Below are 18,768 nucleotides of genomic sequence, written 5' to 3'. Positions count from 1 at the left end.
TAGGTTGTCCCTTTCTTCCATCGGTGTGTCTGATCAGTCATGACTCCTGTAATATATAACCTTATTATTTCTCCACTCGGTGCCACTTCCACTGTTCAGATCGTCTTCATACTGCAGTCCCCTTGTATCTGGTCTTCTAATTCCAGACTCTTCTGACCCAGCCCCCATCCATTTCCTGAGTCCTTTTTCTTTTCTTTTTTTTTTTTTTTTAAAGATTTTATTTATTTATTTGAGAGAGAGACTGTGAGAGAGAGCATGAGCGAGGAGAAGGTCAGAGGGAGAAGCAGACTCCCCATGGAGCTGGGAGCCCGATGCGGGACCCGATCCCGGGACTCCAGGATCATGACCTGAGCCGAAGGCAGTCGTCCAACCAACTGAGCCACCCAGGCGTCCCCTGAGTCCTTTTTCTAAAAGGCAAATATGACAGAACCACACTGGTGCTCACATTCAGACCTTTCAGGACACAGGTCAAACTCTGGATCATTCTCAATTTGGCCACCTACTGAATCTCTTGACATTCTCTCCCAAAGATCAGACCACTGAAGCTCTTGAAAAGAAAAAGCTGTTTGTGGCCTCTTTACCTTCACACCTGCTGTTACCACCATTTGTAATTGTTGATTTGCCTTTACCCCCAACCGACCAGAGGCTCCTTTTGCACCTACTGAGGAGGCTTCTAGATAGAACTGTTGAATGAATGAACCCAGTCTTCTTTTTAGCTCCAACAGTCGGAGTTATTCCTCCTACCGGGGGTCCCCATTCAGCATCCAATTTAGTGACCCAGAGGGTGACTTTGACTGGATGAGTCCCTGTTTGGTCAGGAGCCTGGAAGAAATAGATGGTACATGCAAAGGTGTTACTTGAAAAGAATGTAAGAAAAAGGCTATTTACAAAAACGTGAGCAGTGTCAGGGGAAGAACAAGAGCAAAGGGAGAACCTGGAAAACACTGTTGCTGTAGAAATGCCAGCCCAGCTTGTGGCCCATGGGTAAAGGAACTTAGCCACTGCCAGGTCCAAGGCCAACAGGAGGGAGCTTGAGGAATAAAATGCAAACATCTCCCTCCTCCTGTCCTTTATCTCCTGCTGTAGGCTTTTCCTCCTGGCCTCCTGTTAGCTGAGGGCAAAAGAAAGCCAAAGGACACCCAAGAGCCTGACTGATGACATCCCCAGAGGCCCAGCCTCCTGGAGCGCAGAGCAGAGTGGAAGAAGGGCAGAGAATAGAGCTGGAGGGGAGACTGAGGGGATATCCAGCACAGTCCCTTCCATCAGAGAGGTCTACGTTTTTCTAAGCAACATTTTTTAAGGGGTTTAAAGACTAGAGTTTCGGGTATGGAGGAATTTAGACTTCACTCTATCTCATTCCTTCCTTAACCCTCTTTGTAGCAAACCTACCCTCCTCTGCTGTCAGACAGCAGTGAGATTGCTTAGGAGCACAGAAAAAAGAAAAAATACAGATCTTCCCCTACAGTAAAGGAGGCCACATCTCCCCATGGCAGCATGGTAGAGTGTCATAGGCCTTGGAGCAAAACTCCCTGGTCCAGTCCTTGCACTGTCACATTCTCGCTACGGTGTGAGCATGAGTATAGCTCATGGTAAGTTCTGGAGTCAGAATTGCAATCTGTCCTTTCCAGTGACAGAGCCCCCATGTTCCTTTCATGTCTCTGATTCACGCCAAAACCGTAATGACAGCTACTATAAACAACGTATTGTCATACGTAGCATCATTACAGAATTTTTATATGAAATGAAGATTTACAAATTACCTTTTCTTAATGCCTTTTCCTAATAAGCAAATTCATCATTTAACTCAAACTGACAATAAAACAGTTACTGTGATGCCCATGTCATTTCTTAATAATTCTTGGAGTATTTAATTTCTAAAATAACATCAAGAGTTGGGAACAAGTCTTCAAGTGCCTATAACTCCAGTCTAAAAAAGAACTTAAAGATGTATTTTTGAGGATTGCCATCTGTCAAATTTAAGAGAAGAGAAAAATCAGAATAGTGATTTTTTATTTTCCATTCTTTTTCATTGTCCAGCGAATGGTTCCTAGTAGTTTCCCCAGTGAGCAGTGAGAAAAAAGACTTGAGTGTTTATATTTTAGAGAAACCTATCAGGCCTGAATCTTCAGTGGGTAATTTCAGAGTGTAAAACAAACAGATAAAACAAAAATAACGAGAAAGGAGAAGCATGACAAAGCACAGGTGTGGCAAACCTTTAACTGATTGATTTCTGATGTGTACAAATGTCCATGCTGTGAGGTTTGTGTCTTTTCATTGAAATAAACATAAACAGTATTTAAGTGATTTGCCACATTGACACAGGGATTGGTCACTGATTAATAGCAAAGGCCACAACTTTCTCATCATAGAATACTAATCCTTCTTCCCTCACCAAGACAGAGGCAGACCTAGAATCTGCAGTTCCACCAAGGGACAGCCTCACCCAAAGGGAATCCTAGTGTGCCCCCCTCAGACCATAATAGAAGCTGCCTCCACCACTCGCTGGCTCAAAATTGCTAAGAGACATCATTAATAAGTCTCAATTTATGAGGCCGAGTGCCAGCAGAAGTGCTTTATTTGCTTTAAAATAGCAAAACCAATCCTACCTACATGCACAAGGCTTTAGTGATAACGTTTACATTTTTATTTGGTTTGTCAACAGGAATGAAGAAACCTGGCACCCCCTTTCCCTTTTGTTCCTGTACTTTATTATTATTATTTTTTGCCTCTTCTGTCATTCTGTAGCAGACAGTAAAGGGAGATTGATGTCCGCAGTCCTTTTAGCTCAAATGTTCTACAACGTTCTACGGGGGTGGGGGTGGGGAAGTGTTGAGCAAAAAAGAGGATATTTTAAAAAGAAAAAGGGGGGCATGTTTTCAACTGTAAACAGAAGTGGAAGGAATGGACCGGAAGAGAGAGTGAAAGGCAAGTAGTTGAAAGAAGATGAAAAGAAAAAGCAGGCCCACAAAATAAATGGACAAGGAGGGACAATGGAACCACAAAGGGACATAATCTTAAAATACTCCGGGGACTCTAATGGAAGGTAGGTACTATGTGAAGGTTGCAAAAACTTACTGTGCTAATGAAGGCTGTCTTCTTTTCAGAATATTTCCTTGCTTGAAATAATTTTGCACAGTTAACCTGCATCGTCACATGGCACACTCTAGGATTAGCAGTATTTGAACTGTCTGTCCCCTGCCACTTTTCTGATAAAACGTTCCATTAGAAATGGTTTCCTTTTTAGATTTGTCAAAAATAATAACAAAAGACTAAATCATGCCACACCACTGGTGGTGGTGGTGGTGTTTTCTTTAGAGCCTGTAACCAGTGGTTCTCAAACTTCAGTCTGCTCTTTCTGATTCGGTAGGTCTGGGCTGAGACTCCAGCATTCTTATTCATCAAAAGTTCGCAGGTGACGCTGATACTGCCCTCCCCCACTTTGAGACCCACAGCCGTTTCACAAATACAAATGCTTCCTAAGAAGCTCATTTAGCCCAGGCTGAGCATAACCTGAGTTTCATGTCCTTACAGTCCTACCACTTTAATCTTGGATTGAGGGAAAGCCGGGGCGGGGAGAACTCTGTGATTTTTTTCTCTCTCATTCTCTGAAAAAAACAAACTCTGAACCCACACACTTAATTATCTGCAATGAGGTCATTTGCACCTAGGTCATTTATTTAGGCAACAAGTAGTCTTGCTGGAGGTTTTAAGACGGTGCTAGCAGGGCGGTGTGGGGCTTTCAGGTTCCTAGGACAACCTTAAATCTCTGCCTCGGTCGGTCTTTCCTTTTTCCTTTCCGTTTGGCGAGGCCGATTCCCCACTGCTGGGTCTCTGGGAGTCCGGGTTCCCAGGTCGCTAGGTGGGGGCGGAGCCCGGACCGGCCCCGCCCCGTCTGCCTGCAGCGCCCCCTCCCCGCCCGCCTGCCTGCCCGCGCCGGCTCCTCCGCAGTGCTTTCAGCTGCGAGCCTGGGCGGCGGCGGCGCTCGACTTTCGGGGAGCCCGGCGGCTCTGGAAAACTCACTCCTCCGCTCGCGCCTTCCTTCGACCGCCGAACCCTTGCAACCATGAGGGAGCAGCTCAAAGGGTAAGTGCATCACAGCCCCCTCGGATCGCCGCAGTCCGTGCACTTGTGGCACGAGCAGGGGGCAAACCCAGGCGGCCAAAACTTGGACAAGCGCAGCGGCGGGACGCCGGGCGTCCCGGCGTCGGGGAACCTGCCCCGCGGGTTCTTGCTGCGCCGCTGCAGGTGCGTCCCCCGGGGCTTGCCCCTCAGCGCCAGGCTTGCGGCGAGCCCCTTCCTCTGGCTTTGGGATGGGCTTGGAGAGAAAAAGCTGATTTCTCGCCCTACCCGGAGGGAATAGCGCGTTCTCCACGCGGCGATTGGGGCCGCGGGAGCTTTTTGCTCCTTCCCGGGCTGTGTGAACGTGAGCCAGACAGGCTGTTCCTAAATTGTCGCCCGACCTCGCGGAGGGAAGGGGCGCGCGAGGTTTTACCTTCCATTGCACTGCAAGTGCCAAAAGGTCAACTTTCTGCCTGATTTCTTCCGAGGATTCCAACTGACATTCCCCTTGTTGGCTTTTTTACTGTGTTCGTTCCATGCCCCCACGACTTGCAGAAATCAGGAAACAGAGAAAAAGCAATTAAAGCCCAGAAGTCCAGGATTTGATATACAGGGAGGATAAAGTGTTTTGTTATGGTGGTTTTTTGTTTTGCCCTCTGGGGTTGTGTGTGCAGTCGTTTCTGGGTGTTCTTCTCTCGGGTTTCTCCAGGTGCCTGTGCTCGTCTTTAACCGAAGTTTGTCATTCCACATCTGATCTCGGCAACGAAAAGGGCAGCACAGTTTATCCGTTAAATCTGAAGTTAAGTTTGAAGCCGAAATTGAAAGGGTTCAGTTGCCTGACGGAGGCATAATATTAACTATCAAATGCTTTGACATCATGAAAAAAAAAAGGGCATCCGATTTCCGTGGCGACCCTAAGTCTTTAAGTGAAGTCTACATTCTTCCTTGGCTGAAAGCTCCTCTCGGACTCCCTGCTTTGTTATCCCTGTCACCTCTCCTGGTCACCCCCCATCACCCTTTCTCTTTTGCCTGGGTTTTTTATTTCCTTGTGCCACATCCCCTCTTTGCAGGATACAGTTGCTCTTGGAGAAGCTAGAGAAGCAAATGAAAAAACACGGTTATGTGAAAGGTCTCTGACCCTTGATCACCATGGAATTGGTTTCAGACAGCGTTGTTTGATCTTGGATTGGACACAACCCTGAAGTGAAATTGCTTTGGCCAAAGTTGAGGGTGGGTGGGATTTAAGCCCAAAAAGCAAATAGAGGGAGGACAAGTAACAGCTGGCACAATCACGGAGGCAGTCATCTTTGGCCTGCCTTGAGCCAAACAGAATAAAATGTTAAATATCCCAGGGAACAAGAAGCAGGGACTAGAATAGGATTTATGATGCCCAGATTGACACCCGTTCCCCCCAACCCCCTCCACGGTAGCAGAAACTTTTAAATATGTTTTCCCATTCCCACCCTGCTGGTATTCCAGCAGTGCCAGCCAAGTTCAACATTCAGCATGCAAATGCCAAGGTTCCTCTAGAAAAAGAGTCTGATCTCCAGATTAAAGGGAAATGATTTTGTGTGTGTGGATCAATGGGTTCCAGATTATATATGAAGCCAAACTCTAATCCTCTGCAAATTGCAAAAGAACGGTACCTTTTTATACTGCTGTGTAGCGATTAGTTTCCTCCTGGGGACGTAGTGGAAAAAAGATACTTTTAAAAAAGGCAACTGTTTGGAATATTTTCAGTACCCAGTAACAATGGTAGCAGAAGAAATCTTATTTTAATTAGGCAACTGCCATCCCCCCCCCCAAGTAGAAATTTGTTACTTTTTATAACTGTTTAATGTTTGTTTTTAAGAAACTAAAAAAGCAATTCCAATAAGTCTGATTATTCCAGCACTGACAGCAGGAACAGCTCTGAAGCAGTTATAACCTTGCACACTACTTGAAACTAAAGAAGGTGAGAGAAAATTTAAATTGTATGGTAGGAAATTAGGTCAGCCCTGTGCTCAGTAGAGTAATGCTTTAATTTCTTATTATTGACAAGTGGGTGTTGCCGGGGTCTTTTGTCACATCCAGTGGTTTGGTATTTTAATTTGCATTTCTTATCATGGCCCCAAATAAAAGGGAAAAGAGAGATTATTGTAGTTTGTACACATTTTGAAAGGAGGGGAAGTCAGAGTTTGTGAGGCTGTTCCAAGAGGCATATCTGATACCAGGCTTTGGAACCAGCAGGGCCAAAATCAGTAACATGTTTTAAAGCTTTATAGAGCATCTTAAGGATTATTTACAAAACTCGTCTCTGTGTTAATGGGCATGCAGAATTTTGATCTACGTGGAACATGATTATTATCCGGAGACTGACCAAAGATGTGCCCGCTAACTTGTGAGCAGGTTTCAGAGTTTCCTTTTTGGTTGGGCATGGGATATGGAGAGCACGTTTCTGATGTGAAAAGTGAACAAAAAAAAAAAGAGAGAGAGAGAGACACTTACCAAGAATGGCACGACTCACACCCCCACCACCAGTTCCCGGCTGGGCATCTCTTTCTGTACATTCCAGGTATATACCTGAGCTGCTTCTGATTCACCACTGTTTTGGAAGCGAGACACAGAGTAATAAATATAACTGTAAAATCTCTCTTGATCACTAGCCCAAAATGGGCTTGTCCTATAAGGCAGGATGTAGATAGGAGTCTCGCAGATTTGTGCCTCCGGTGGATTACTGTCCATATTCATCTTTTCTTTCTCTGGGGGGGGAGGTTCAGTATGTCTCACGAGGGCTGTGAATTCACCACACACCGAAAACACCCACATGCAGTGAAGCGAACATTTGGTTCATCTTATAGTTCCCAAAGAATCGGAAATCGTTGGAGCTGGGTTGTCAGTCGTTCTCAGCATTAAATGGTGAGGAGATTATTTTTCTATTTGTGAGGATTAGTCACACCCTTTATTCTTTCCTTCTTTCCACTTGTGTTCCCTTCTCTTGCTTGGTTCTGGTTTGCAGCTGAAGTGAAACTAAGACTGTACAGATGAAATCCCAATCTGTTTTCTGGTTACTTGGCATTGCTTACAAAGAAAAGGCTTGCGTGCTGGAGGGCAAGGAGGTAAAAGAGAATGGGCTTTTGGATTCGTTTGGGTTCATTTATCTAGGTTATTCAAGGCCTCCTACCCAGTATCACAGGTAAGTGGGAAAATAACCGGTGAAGTGGGGCTCCACGCTGGGGCTTAGACTTTCTGCTGTCATCCAGCAAAGGAAACTGTGGTTACACTAAGGACTCACGGATGAAAACGGTTTTGAAAATCCTTCTCACCATTTTGACCCACTGGAATAAATTCTTTGGAAAGGTAGAAATGTCTGTAGATTGACCATCAAGAGGTTTGTTTTAGAGCGAGGCAGCCTCATGAAGAGGCGGCGGGGGGGGGGGGGGCGGTTTACATTCACTCCCTGTGGGATTCTCCTGTCGCTCCTATGCAAGTTTCTCTTTTCTTTGGGAATTGCCTTTGGCACGACTCACCCAGGCACGGTGTTCTTCTTCCCCTTTGAAGTCCATTACAGATGCTGCCACTTCAGAGCGCTTGTCTGTGCTTCTGTCTGGTCGGGTTGATCAGCTCAGACAGACGTTTTTCCTGCCCATCTACTACTGAAGATGCTACAGTCCTCCCACACAGCACGGAGATGGGACTTTATTGTCATGCATTGTGGGAATTAAGGGCCCATATGTTTGGACACACGTGCTTTCCCCCCCTCTTTTCCTTCCCTCCCTCCCTGGTGTTCCCATATGCATGGCCTTGGGAAAGGACAGAGGCCTAAACGCAGGGTGGTCTTTCATTGCTGGGCACTCTCCGAGCTGAAAAACACCCGAGAACAAGCCAACACTTTTTCCACGAAGCTGCAAGCTGCAGCCTCCTTGTGCTGTGCATATAAAGTACCAGTTCCGCCCACCTCTTCTCCAGATCAGAAACCAGCTTGGTTGTGGTGCTTCCTAAAACCCCCGAAAGCACGGACCGCGTGCGTGCGTCTTCGGCTCTCCTTGCCCTTTAAGACTTGGACGTCACTCTGGTATGTTCCCTCCGCTGAGAAGCCCCTGTTGCCCTCCTCACACGAGAGTTGTCTCTGTGGAAGAGGAAAGAAACCAGAAATGAGCGTGTGTGCAGGAGAGACCGAAACAGCCCCTGGCGAGTCAGCATTGTCTCGGAAACTTTCTTCCCGGAGTCTTTCCTCTTCCATTCCTGGATGGCGAATATCAGACGGGATGGTCTTGGAAGGTGTACAGTTTGGGGAATTTCCACCCACTTTGTGACATTTACTGTCGTATTTCACAAACCACAATAAGTATTTCTCCTTTTAACTTGCTTTTTAAACAGGTCATTCACAGGGAGTGTGTTTTCTTTTTGTTTTGTTTTGTTTTTTGGTTTTTTGGTTCTCTACAAAGGCTCTCAGGCTTGGCCAGCAAGGTGGATCCGCGTCTATAGTGTCAGCAACTAGAAAAACTCGCTTTCAGTGGGCGTCAGTTTGGGGGCCACAGAATGACCAAAGGAGCCATGCACTGAGCACCAGAACATGCTGGTCACAGAATCCCTTCACTCTCCCAAGTGAGGAGGCCTGCCCCAGATCGTGCAGTTAGTAGGGCTCAGAGCCAGAATCCAGTCCTCACATTGAAACTCTGTGCTGAGGTCGCTTGACATCGTCGCCCTCCCCAAACTCTTCTTTCCACGTGAGGCATCTGTACTTGGTGTTCACCTTGAAGTGTCCACATGTAAGTGGTTTCTCTTCCCTGCAGCCCCTACCCTTCCCCTGAAGATCAGGAACAGGTTGTGCATATGGCTTCTGTAATACCTGTGTTCAGGGCTGCCTTTTACCCTATCAGAGCCCATCATGTAATCCCTGAAAATGGGAAATACGATGCTATGGGGATTTAATGTAGATGGGCCAAAGTAAGCAAAAGTATATGTGGTTATCTCTTCCGGATTTATTCATGCAACTGAATTAGGAACAAAGGTGTTTTGTTCTTTTTGTGGCCAGAGCTGATAGCTGGCAACTACACTTAGCTGAACTTCAAGAAATGGGAGAGAACTGTGAATGCTTCATTCAGGCCCAAGTAAATATAGGAGAAGGTGGGCCAGTATGTGGAGTACTGGGGGGAAAAAGGCACTTGAGAAGGAAGTCATGGGGAGAGGGGAGGTAGGACAGGCACTGGCTAGACCGTAAGCGAAGTGAAATGCCGTCATTGTGAGTATGAGACCTGGATATGGAGAAGGAAAAATGTCAAGGGTCGTGAAAGCCACTGAGAAGTGAGGTGACTTATTTATTGAATCAATGTCCTGTATCTCTTCGACAGGGTTGAGTAACCCTTGTCAGTGTCCCTTCTGAACAGTCTACATTGGACAGGCGAAGAAATACTGGTTTTTGATTATTGATTATATAACCAAGTCATTTTATAACAACAGAAGCACAACTGACTTGTGGGTGCCAAGAAGAAACCAATTCTGGTTCCCAAAGCGTATTCGTGTTGCTTTTCCCTTTAAGGGCGATGGTAGCAGCCTCTCGCTGCTTGTAAGAAACATTCTCAACTGCGTGGACCGAAGTCCTTTGAAGTAACCTTTGAAGTAACGTTGCCGAATGAACTAGAAGCAAACCATACTTTTCTTTCCTCCTTTCCTTCACTACCTATTATAAATTCTAAAGTCTCTCTTTGTATTTTCTGTTTTAGCCACGAGACCCAAACAACTTGCTGGGACCATCCCAAAATGACAGAGCTCTACCAGTCGTTAGGTAAGGACATGGCCACGTTTGCTTCAGGTTAAATGGCAGGTGACCCACAGGATAAAGGGCTCGTAGCATGCACATTGTTGGTTGTCTAAATCTGTCACGAGATTGTTTAAAGGGTGAACACGACACCTTTCTACCCAAAATTGACAGCTTCCTTTTTCACAGAGGTTCTTTAAAAATAAGTTTTAGAATGTCATTGATTGCTGAAAATTCAATATACCTGAGAGGGCCAAAAGGTCTTTGTAGTTTTCTTTGCTGCATAGAAGGATGGGGAAAAAAAATACTTGCAATTTATGACAATTGTTTTTCCCACCAAGAAAGTAAACTGTTTCAAGTTGTTCTTATCGATTTCTTCCCTGTGAACTCAAGACAGCACTTTTGCAAACCACAGGTTTAGGAATTTTCTTTTCCAGTGCTTATAATTCCCAAGCCCATCAGGTCATCCATGTGAACATTTAAACGATTTCTCTGCTATGTCTTGTCTTGTTTGTGTGAGAGCCTGACAATTTTCTTCCCCCTCACAACTGGGAATTTTTTGAACAGACACACAGCCTCCAAATAAGAAGAAAACATAAGGGGCGCCAGGGTGGCTCAGTTGGTTAAGACTGCTTTTGGCTCAGGTCATGCCCTGCATGATCTGCTCAGCAGGGAGCCTGCTTCCCCCCTCTCTCTGCCTGCCTCTCTGCCTACTTGTGATTTCTCTCTGTCAAATAAATAAATAAAATCTTTAAAAAAACATAATTCTTTTAATGCTTCATGAAAGTACATTCTGTACCATTTTAGATCTTTGGAGAGTAATCTGAAATGAATTATCTTGCATAGTAACTAGTTGTTGTTGTTTATGTAATTAAAGAAATAAGTCTTCTGTACTACTAAAATGATTTTTAAAGTCTGCTTCTTTGTGAATGGTTGTATTTGTTGACTAAAATGCATAAGGTGAACTCTTGGGATTTAAATTATGTGACAGGGCCCATGGGAATCAGGGTGATCAGACCAATTTTGTGCATGTGTGAGCATACGTGTGTGTGTGTGTGTGTGTGTGTGTGTGTGGCTATTGTTGACTTGCTGTAATGAGTTCTTGTTGGTTAATGAATTGAAATTACAGCGATGGGGTAGGAGACATTATATATTTGTTTATTTTTTTAAGATTTTATTTATTTGACAGACAGAGATCACAAGTAGGCAGAGAGGCAGGCAGAGAGAGAGGGGGGAGCAGGCTCCCTGTGGAGCAGGGGTAGGAGACATTAATCAAAAAATTGTTTTCTCAGACTTTTTCTAATTATGCATGAGATTACTTCCTTCTAGAAAATCCAAAAAATACAAATAAAAAGCTGAAAAACAAAAGATGTCACTTGTAATTCTGGCCAGATATATACATTATATTTCAATTAATGCTATATCATTTTAGTTTAGCAGTATCTATGTACGTATGTATAGGGTGTGTGTGTGTATGCATTGCACATATGTACACAACACTTTTAAAAATTTTAAGAAAATTGGCATCAGCTACTCTTTAAGTGTTATATTTTCAGTTCTTACAGGATATTTCTGGCTTACAGTGCTGCACTGTTGAGACCACAGGTGGAAAACTTAAATGCTCATATTTTGGCAAATTGAGAGAGACCGGAGGCCTCATCTGAAGTAGGCAGCAGTTTTGCAGGGCAAGCAGGCCGTCCTAGACCAGTGCTCTCAGGACTTGTCATTTTTCAAAAGAAATGAGAAGTCTGTCGATCAAGAGCTAATTTGAACTCGTCTGTGGGCCTCCTGATTATAACCTCAGGTTTACACCCATTCAGGCCACTTGTAATGTTTTATCTCTAATCAGAGTGACTTGTAGTTATAATATTTGAGCTTACTTTTGCTTAAAAATCTTTATTATAAAATTAATAATTCAGGTTTTTTGAAGTTTAAAAATATAGGCAAGCTAATAGACAAAAAAGAAGAAAAGGCAAATCTCTGTAATCCACCTCTTAGAGTTAACTAATACTTAAAAATTTAGTAGGTAGCTTCAAAAATTTCTTTCTGTATATACATTTTTACAAAAGTTGGATGGTTCTGTTTTATAATCAACTTTTTTTCACCTAAAGGTAATGTACCAAGGCCGTATTTCCATTTCATTACATTGTATTCTCTACTGGTTTGCTTTTAATTGCTCTGTAATGAGAAACCACAAACGTGGTTGACAAAAAGCTAATTATGAACTATCAATGAGTAGATGTTTGTACCTTCAGTAGGAATTAAATACACCTTTTATCATCATATTTCTGAAGTTTTCTCAATAATTCAAATGTGGTGGTACACTCCAGGCTGGTAATCTGGCAGGATTTCTGACCTTGGGCAGGTCACCTGACTTTGGGAGATAATAGAATTCCACAGTTGCAGGGGGATTGAGAACTCATTTATTTACAAGCTTTTTCTTTGATGAAGTCAACTTTACTGATATGAGTCACTTATCGTAAAATGCAGCCACCTTAAAATAAGTGGTCACCAGGGCACCTGGGTGCCTCAGTGGGTTAAAGCCTCTGCCTTCAGCTCAGGTCATGATCTCAGGGTCCTGGGATCGAGTCCCACATCGGGCTCTCTGCTCAGCAGGGAGCCTGCTTCCCTTCCTCTCTATCTCTCTGCCTGCCTCTCTGCCTACTTGTGATCTCTCTCTTTCAAATAAATAAATAAAATCTTAAAAAAAAAAAAAAGAAAAGAAATTAACTGGTGTTGAGGGGCGCCTGGGTGGCTCAATCATGAAGCGTCTGCCTTTGGCTCAGGTCATGATCTCAGGGTCCTAGGATCAAGTCCTGCATCTGGCTACCCGCTCAGCGAGAAGCTGGCTTCTCCCTCTCCAGCTCCCCTTGCTTCGGTTCCCCTCTCACTGTCTCTCTCTGTCAAAAAAAAAAAAAAAAATAATAATAATAATAATATTTTTTTTAAAAAAAGAAATTAACTGTTGAAATTTGTCTTAAGACTTTCAGAACTAAAATTACTAGTGTTTGTGTTACAGTCAGATGTTAACAGGCTAATTGTTATCCAAACAGAGACTCATTCAAGAACATCTTCTGAGTGTTGAGAGTGCACTGTGTGTACTGTGCATTGAACATGTATGCAACCATTGTGGACTGTGGAAGATACCAATGTCCATATTTCACAGGGCAGTGAAGTCAGGTGCAAAGAAACCATTTATCAGGGCCACACAGCTCTCTGGGGCTACACTGGGATTTGCTCAGGGTTCTCTATTAGCATTTCACTCATCTCATTGATTTTTATTAACTCAGTTAAAGCATGCCCATGTGGGTTACTGTGCACCTGCTACAAATATGTATGAATTGATGGTTTCACACGTAGATATTGACTTGAGTAGTATTTCTGGGACAAACCGTTGCATTTCTACAGATGGTACAGTGGGATCCTAGACAGTAGGCACCCTTCCTTCCAGTGTTGGGAATGTGGTGGAGTTTGTTACATTCTATAACCCTGAGATGACCTACAAGATTAAGTGTTATTTCTGCCCTCACCCACCCCTTCCAGTGTTTCGAAGTTGAAATATAAGTGTAACATACTAAAAAGAAACGTTTCATTTCTTTTTGATTTTTGTATATTGGCTTATCTTTTTTAGTCACAAGATAGCTCTTTAGGTCCGAGTTGCTACTTTGAGCTCTAGAATAAGTGTTGGAAGCAGTCATCTGCACGCAGTTTATGAAAGGTACCATGAAAACAAAACTGCCGCGTGGTTGGGTATGTTCAGTGTTTTAGACGATATCGGTCTGAAGTAGTACCTCACCGCGGTGCCTGGGTGGCTCAGTCGGTGAACCATCTGCCTTGGCTCATGTCATGATCCTGGGGTCCTGGGATGGAGCCCTGCATCGGGCTTTCTGCTCAGTGGGGAGCCTGCTTCCACCTCTGCCTCTGCCCCTCCCCGTGGCAGCTATAGTGATTCACAATATGCAGGAAACAGGACACATTTCCTAAATGTGCCACTTCTAAGAAGACTTCCATTCTCGAATTGGCCCAGATCCCCAGCCAGTCTGATAAAGGCACGTTTGTTACCGTCCCTTGTCCCTAGAACATTTAGGTGTTCTCCCTGCACCTTCTCCCTGAGCTCTGGGCACCGTGCTGTTAGAGCCTGAAAGCATTTTGGTTGGACTGAAAAAGTAGCATTTGAGCACTGATTGATGGAAGGATAGGATGTTACTTCAGATGGTAATATTTGCATTCTCTAGTTAATAGAATGTTAGGTAGTTTTCTTCGTAATTTTCTACAATGAATGGATATTACTTACAATTAGATGTTTAGCATAACCCTAACCCTACAGCTGTAACTGATTCACTAGTGAGAACCCATGACAGAAAAACAGCGATAGCCACACACATAAAACCTCCCTCACACATCACACATACATGTATAGGATTGATGTTTAAGTACCCCGATTCTGTCGGCTTTGTCAGGTACCTTTTAATACCAGGAGTTCGCCTCACGTGTTTCAGTTTCTAAGTACGTTCTTCCACCAAAAAAAAAAAAAAAAAAAAAAAGCAGACCTAAAGATTTTTAGTGATAGAGAAGACATGCCCACCTTTTTGTTTAAAAAAAAAAAAAGGAAGAGATTTAATTTCAAATTATTCTTAACAGATCTAAAACAGCTTTCTGAAGTGAGCTCTTATCAAATGTTAAAAATATTTGTGTTTTCCTCTTTTTAGGCTGCGTTCTCGTTCAAAAAATTCTAAGTTCTGAGGGCAAATATTGTCGGAGTTCCACACTAACACACAGCGGGGCATCATAAAGAAATAATGTAAATGTTCACAGTGATGACCTGACAGTCATTAGGAATTTGAGGATTGGAAGGTCTCCAGAAAATTTTTTACGCAACATTAACAGTTTGGCAAAAGTGTGGTCTTGTTTTCCCAAGGAGGAAATCAATAAGAACAACCTGAAAACAGTTTTCTTTCAGCATTTTTCTCTGACTGGCCAGTGTGGTGGGGGTGAGGGGTAGGTCTATAAAAAACCCACAAAGTTTTCTGTATCTATTTTTATATGGGCCTTAGTATTCTTATCTTTATAATGAGAGTATGGGACCAAAATGTCTATGAATTTTGTTTATTTTTCTCTTACTTTGGGCTAAGGTAGAACAAGTTGTTTCTAGAACTTGCTGTGATCATAATTTTTCAAGAAGCACCTTTGGCTGACTCTGCAGACAGATGTATTTCTAAAAGTTGAATCATTCCTATTTTTAAAACTGTGCATTCTAGAAAACAAACAACAGGGAGAATATCCTGCCACCCATCCGTGTCTTACAAACAGAATGAGGCAAGCTATTACCAAGTACGGATGCTCTTGAGATATTTCCCTCAAGACCCGTTGGGCCATCCATTTGTTGTTCAAAAGGCACGTTCTTCATCATTTCTTAGAAGCAATAATATGGCCGATAAGCGAGGTGAATTTCAGGTTTTAAGCGAGGTGAATTTCAGGTTTCCTTTGGCGTCTTTACAAACACAATGGAAAGATCATTGTCCCATTAGGTTATCTTGGAAATTCAAAAACCTGTAAATCTTTAAGTCTCTAAAAAGCATTTACAAAATCAGTAGCTGTTAGATAGTGATGTGCTCTGGAAATTATTTTGAAATACTAATACAGGACTGATTTATGTGAAGTACCATTAAATGATAAAAAGCCAGTCATTTTTCTCACGATTTATATCTGGGTTCTTAAGTTCGTCACTAAAATGTTTAAGTAAATATTTTTTTAAAAGCCCCCACCCCCACAATATGTACTGCTCAAAAATTCTCCAAGAAGGTATTTCTTAGTCTGTACTACTGGGGATCTCTTAATTATAAATACAGGAAAATCTTGTAGTCCTCTCCATGGTTCCCTTGCAAGCTACGTGTGGGTAAAAATAAGATAATATGTAAAGAGAATGAATTGTGCAGCTTGAGGAGGTGAACTGAGTATTTTTTTAAGGATTTTTTATTTTATATATTTGACAGAGAGCAAGAAAGGAAACAGAAGCAGGACTGGGAGAGGGGGAAGCAGGCGTCCCACTGAGCAGGAAGTCAGATGCAGGGCCTGATCTCAGGACCCAGGGTCACGGCCTGAGCAGAAAGCAGACACTTAAGGACTGAGCTACCCAGGCGCCCCTGAACTGAGTATTTCTTTCTTTCTTTTTATTTTTTTAAATTTAATTTTATTTATTTTTTTAAAAGATTTTATTTATTTATTTAACAGACAGAGATCACAAGTAGGTAGAGAAGCAGGCAGAGAGAGAGGGGGAAGCAGGCTCCCCGCTAAGCAGAGAGCCCGATGTGGGGCTCGATCCCAGGACCCTGAGATCATGACCTGAGCTGAAGGCAGAGGCTTAACCCACTGAGCCACCCAGGCACCCCTAAAAAGATTTTATTTATCCAACAGAAATCACAGGTAAGCTGAGAGGCAGGCAGAGAGAGAGGAAGGGAAGCAGGCTCCCCACCGAGCAGAGAGCCCAATGTGGGGCTCCATCCTAGGACCCTGGGACCACGACCCGAGCCGAAAGCAGAGGCTTCAACCCACTGAGCCACCCAAATGGTCTGAACTATTTCAGACCATTTGCTCAAATCCAGATGCCCCATATGATCTGATGTCATATATTCCAGTTTCCTTTTTTCTGCATCGAAGCCCCGTTAACCACGAGGCTTTCATTGAGGAGGATTGGTTCTCATCCTTTCGTGCAGTTCTGGCATTTTTTACAAGGATCTCGACCTCTTACCCATTTCCAAGTTCTGCAATCTCTTCTCCAGCATGATGCCCACCTAAAGGATATGAAAGCTGTCAGTTTTGAAAAAAAATGGATGTATGAACGTTTTAGGAAGTGGTCCTAAAAACTTTCATGATTTGAAGACAGTCTGTCATCAACATGTGGCCCTTAGCCTGGGATCTGTTGCCTGAGGAGATCTTTGTGATGTTAAAATGAGGGCTTTGGTTTGTGGTGCCTTGAGTCTGAGGCTGGTGCGATTCTTCTGCAGTACAAGTAAAGAGGACTAGGTAAGTCCCAGTTAAGTCAAGAGTCTAAGAGCTTCTTCAAGATACATGAATAGCATATTAATAAATGAGCACAACTGACTGATAGAGTTAGGAACACGCCATAGGAGTCCTGTACATCTTTGCTCTGTTGGTCCAAGAGGAGGGAATATCATTGAGGTTTGCCAGCTCTCCCTCTCTGTTGATAGGCTTTCTGCATTGCATTAAGCGTTCCCTCCAGAGGATGCTCTGCTGTTAGGAGCTACGGGATTCTGAATGACTATGAATTCCTTTTGCATCAGGAGCTTGTCCTAATGCTTTTCTCAGCATATTATGTAAACCGTTCTCAACTAGGCTACTCAATATTTAGCATATTCTCTTCTCTCTTATCTCCAGGTTCTTAAGTATGAAGACTTTCTGTCTTTTGATGTTCTACCATAATGCCGTGAACTGGAAAGAATATCTCAATTCAGATTCCGGCTTAGGTGTGAACGTGGGCTAATCCTTTGCTTTTTCTTGGTCTTAGATTTCTGTCTTGGTGGGTTGAGCAGTGAATCTTTCATCTCTAAATGTCTGATTTTAATTGAAATCCTGTACAGAATATGACTTGGTCTCATGAAGGTGATGCTCATCTCTCCAGTTTCTCTTGGTCACCCCCAACCTGGAAGATGGAAATAACAGGATAATCATGTTACTGATCATTGTACTTTCGTTTGCATAGCACTTTACACTGTGCAAAGTTTTCAGAAATAACTGTCTAATCCTTACACAGCTGTAAATTAGGTCTGTAGCTGGCACATGACCTGAATTTTTTATTAATTTCAGTGTCACATCATCTATCCTGCCATCCCCTTGAGTATACTTCCTGTGTTTGATTTGGAAAAAAAATGCTACCATATCAGGGGATGGGGGCAGCTGTTTCCTTTTTTCTTTTTGGACTGGAGCATGTTGAGGCACAAGACCTGCTTTGACTTAGTCATACTGACATATGGGTAGAAGATAAGGAACCAAGTCCAGACCACACATTTTATGGCTCCTAGTTTGCTATTCTCAAAGGAATATCCATTACTCCTAGCTTGATTTATAAAACTGCTTTATCAGCATAATTAAGCTATGGAATCTCAAGTGACATTCTTTATTCCCTAGCTGACAAAGTTAGCAGCGGAGATTTACTCAGATTTGCAAAATAGAAGACATTAAGGCTGTTATAAATGTTCTTCCTTTACTTCTACTAGCCTGCTTATAAAAGGAGAAAGAGAAATAATCTCTTCTCTTAATGTCGGTTACAATCAATTGATTTTCCCCATTTGCAAAATGGAAATGTAATTTTCAAATCAAAATTGATGGCACTTTAATGGAATAGTCTTTTATAATATTTTTTCTTGTTCAAATAACTTGATTTAAAGCTTCTAATTGAAGAACATAAATAAATAGATACTTCCGATCTGCATTTTTCCGAAGCTGATTTCGGAAGGAAACTCAAAAAGAGTCCCTCTCAGACTGGTTTACAATTTAAAAGAGCTGCCAAATTGTAGTTTAGTTGATCTAAATAAGAGGAGCATTAAGGTTACACCTGCAGCTCTGAGAAAAGTGCTGGATGTGTACAATTTTATGTAGCTGGGTCTGCAGAAGACGATTTTTGCACACGAAGTAAAGGCATCTTATTCAGACACTTCCAATATTTCTTTTTTAAGCACACAAGTCTGATTACCTCTGTACGGCTCTCGGGAGCTGCAATTTTGCTGGAAAGAGATTTGGAACAGTCAGAACACTCACATAAAATAGATAGTGAGTTTTTAACGTCTGTACCCTCTACGGTAGTAATAAAATGACCTAAAAATATTCTGAAAGACTGTCTTATGACATAGTGGATGAATCATTCGCTTATTTATGAATTGGTGAGTTTCTGTGAGAATGTTTCAGAATTTGCCCCTCCACTGTCTTGATCAATTGAAGCTTACGTAACTGGG

General features: G+C 42.9%; 1 protein-coding gene across 12 annotated transcripts in view; it reads left to right on the top strand.

Annotated features, from left to right (window-relative positions):
* DMD (dystrophin) overlaps positions 1–18,768 on the top strand; it is a 2,248,143-nt gene that overhangs the window by 2,093,368 nt on the left and 136,007 nt on the right. For 7 of the 12 annotated variants that reach the window (XM_059157899.1, XM_059157902.1, XM_059157904.1 and 4 more), the window contains exon 63: positions 9,765–9,826. In XM_059157899.1, coding sequence (XP_059013882.1) covers positions 9,765–9,826 — 62 coding nt within the window. Of the gene's footprint in view, positions 1–3,931; positions 4,084–9,764; positions 9,827–18,768 lie in introns of those variants that run through there. The other 5 variants (XM_059157906.1, XM_059157908.1, XM_059157905.1 and 2 more) reach the window with 1 other exon arrangement.

Source organism: Mustela lutreola, chromosome X, assembly GCF_030435805.1.
Source record: "Mustela lutreola isolate mMusLut2 chromosome X, mMusLut2.pri, whole genome shotgun sequence".
Lineage (NCBI taxonomy): Eukaryota > Metazoa > Chordata > Mammalia > Carnivora > Mustelidae > Mustela > Mustela lutreola.
The sequence above is the reverse complement of the archived record's forward strand: the minus strand, read 5'-3'. Positions and strand labels throughout refer to the sequence as shown.